The sequence below is a fragment of the Austrofundulus limnaeus genome, unplaced genomic scaffold (genome assembly GCF_001266775.1).
Source record: "Austrofundulus limnaeus strain Quisiro unplaced genomic scaffold, Austrofundulus_limnaeus-1.0 Scaffold169, whole genome shotgun sequence".
NCBI classification, from domain to species: Eukaryota; Metazoa; Chordata; class Actinopteri; order Cyprinodontiformes; family Rivulidae; genus Austrofundulus; species Austrofundulus limnaeus.
In genome coordinates, this window is record NW_013952571.1 from 1,096,659 (window position 1) to 1,099,717 (window position 3,059).

The 3,059-nt window shown below is 44.5% G+C and overlaps 1 protein-coding gene across 1 annotated transcript in view; it reads left to right on the plus strand.

The window, feature by feature from the left end:
• Window positions 1-3,059, plus strand: part of tncb (tenascin Cb) — a gene marked incomplete at both ends in the record, with an annotated part of 90,219 nt that overhangs the window by 8,860 nt on the left and 78,300 nt on the right. The window contains 1 exon segment of the mRNA XM_014017483.1: window positions 954-2,174. Coding sequence (XP_013872937.1) covers window positions 954-2,174 — 1,221 coding nt within the window.

Sequence of the window (3,059 nt, forward strand, 5' to 3'; positions counted from 1 at the left end):
CGCCTGATCTGTTTCCACCTGGAGAGCGATGGGCTCGGTCCACCAGTGGCTCTTTATCCATCTGTAGAACCTCTGCTAGCAGTTTAGCCACTGCTAAAGTGGAGCTGGATTCTGGTGTCTCAGGAACTCCAATAATCCACACATTACACCTTCTCATACGCCCTTCCATATCGCCACACTTCTTTTTGAGCCCAACGACTTCTTCTTTCAATTCCAACACGGTGGTGCGCAAAGCAACAACCTCATTGGTCCAGTTCGACAAGCCACCCTCCACCTCTTTAACTCTCTGTTTCACGTGGTCCAGATCTGCGCGCAGTAGCATCGTGCCGTTAGCTACTTCAGCTCTCACCGCTTGAAGCTCCCCATTTATAAGAGTAAACTCTTCAGCCAAAGCCGCTTTTATTTCGGATTTGATCACAGCTGAGAGATCAGTTTTTATAGCGGCAAGAACGTCAGACTTCAAGGAGAGTTCGTACACCTCGCTGCGGGAGGGAGAGGAGGGCCCCAAAAGTCCGGTCCTAGCTGCAGTCAGCTCCAAGGCGACGTCAGGCCTTGCAGCCGTCAAGCTGGAATGTTTGGCTTTCTTCGAGTTTGTCGCCATTCTTCTACTTTTTCAGGCAAGAATCACTCAGGGGTCGAGTCCGGATGGACCAAATGTTCAAAACAGCAAGGACATTTAGTATAGAACCATAAACAGAACAAGTCGGAGCGGGAGCCACGCGACACATGTCTCACTCCTCCGCCATCTTGCCACGCCTCCCCTCATTTTCCTTTATAAATCTCAATTACATTTTTATATCTAGACTCTTGCTTCTTTAGCAACTTTGGTTTGCAGTTTTGTCAAAGTAGGATGTGTTTGGCATTGGGGAACTTCATTAACAAATAGCCTGTTTACTGAAAAACTAACAAACACTTTTACAATACCTTCCTGTATTCTTCTTGCCTTTCCTTAGGGGAAGTGTCTACTAAGCCCTACTGTAACGGACGTGGCAACTGGAGTACTGAGACCTGCAGCTGCACATGTGAACCTGGATGGAAGGGCCCCAACTGCACAGAGCCTGAGTGCCTCAGTGACTGCCAGGACCAGGGTCGCTGTGTAGAAGGCAGGTGTGAATGCTTTGAGGGTTTTGGCGGGGACGACTGTGGTATTGAGATGTGCCTGTTAGACTGTGGTGACTACGGCCACTGTGTTGAAGGGTCCTGTCTCTGTGAGGATGGCTTCATCGGTGAGGACTGTTCCCAGACCAACTGTCTGAACAACTGCTTTGGTCGCGGTCGCTGCATGGAAGATGAGTGTGTTTGCGACGAGCCATGGACGGGCTTTGACTGCTCTGAACTCATCTGTCCTAATGACTGTTATGATCGAGGACGCTGTGTCAATGGTACCTGCTACTGTGAAGAGCGATTCACCGGGGAGGATTGTGGTGACCTCAGTTGTCCTGACAACTGCAACAACCATGGCATATGTGTGAATGGCCGGTGTGAGTGTCAGAGCAACTACAGTGGAGAGGATTGTTCAAAGCTTATATGCCCCAAGAACTGCCATGAAAGAGGCCACTGCTTCAACGGGAAGTGCATTTGTGATCCGGGCTTTGAAGGTGAAGATTGCTCAATCCTCTCCTGCCCTGACAACTGCAGCAACAAGGGTCAGTGCATCAATGGAAAATGTGTGTGTGACATAGGATACCAAGGTGAAGACTGCAGTGAGCTCTCATGTCCCAATAACTGCCTAGACCAGGGTCGCTGTGTTAATGGACAGTGCATATGTGACAAAGGCTATGCTGGGGAAGACTGTAGTGTCAAGACTTGTCCTAAAGACTGTCTAGGAAGAGGGGAGTGTGTGGATGGAAAGTGTAAGTGTTTTGTGGGCTTTACAGGCAAAGACTGTAGTGAGTTGACATGTCCCAATGACTGCCTGGACAGGGGTCACTGTGTGAATGGTCAATGTGTTTGTCATAAGGGTTTCACTGGAGAGGACTGCAGTGAGAAAACATGCCCTAAGAACTGTTTAGACAGAGGACACTGCATCGATGGAAGTTGTGTGTGTTATGAGGGATTTACAGGGCTGGACTGCTCTGAAATGACCTGTCCAGGAGACTGCCAGAACCATGGGCAATGTGTAAACGGAGTGTGCATCTGTGACGAGGGTTTCATTGAGGAGGACTGCTCTGAAGGTAAGATAAACCATGAAAATTTATTTTTTTTAAAGTATTGATACTATCAGTTCCTCAAGATGTTCCACTTCTTTTTTTTTTTGACAATTTAGGGGAATTAGGTGCTGCTAATGGCATATTTTTTATATAAATTTTAACAAATCATTAAACTAGATTTCAATTAGCTCTACAAAATCAAATGGAAAATTTTCCCATGTGTTTATGAAAATGAGTCTAAGATGAAGAATGAAGAGGAAATCCGCTCCAAGGGAACAGTCAAAGTTCCACATTACAGCACAGTTAACTGTGTGGAAGATGATATCAGGTCTTAGCTGTTGAAATACATGCTATGACTTAAAAACATACATACTGTTAGGGTTAAACGTAAGCATGAATTTTATTGTGGTTTAAATGTTTCCCAAAATGTTTTTCCAATGTGTTAAATCTGCTTAGTCTCAGTAAAAGTTTTGGGGGAAATACATTTTTAATCTGCTTTATTATCATCAGACCTATTTTTATTAAGACCTCGACATAAAGTATATTTGAAGCTGAGTTTTAAATACCAGCAATCCCAAATAGAAAAATATATTGGCTCGAATTAATTATGGCCTAAACTAGACCTGAAATCAGCAAATAATTAATGATTTCAACAACAGGGGCTGCTGTTTTATTCAGTTTGTCTATGTCGATGTGTGTCTGTCCCTATTAAATTAAATTTACTTCCATTGATTTCAAGTTTTGGCCAGTTTTCTTTTACTGTAGCTTCAGACCTCAGAATGGGGCTTCAACTACACACAACCTTCTAAATTTTCCTTAAAGCTATGAACTCAGGGGGTCAAACTCATTTACTCAGAGAGTCATTATAGGTCAGGCTTTACACACACACACACACACACACACACACAC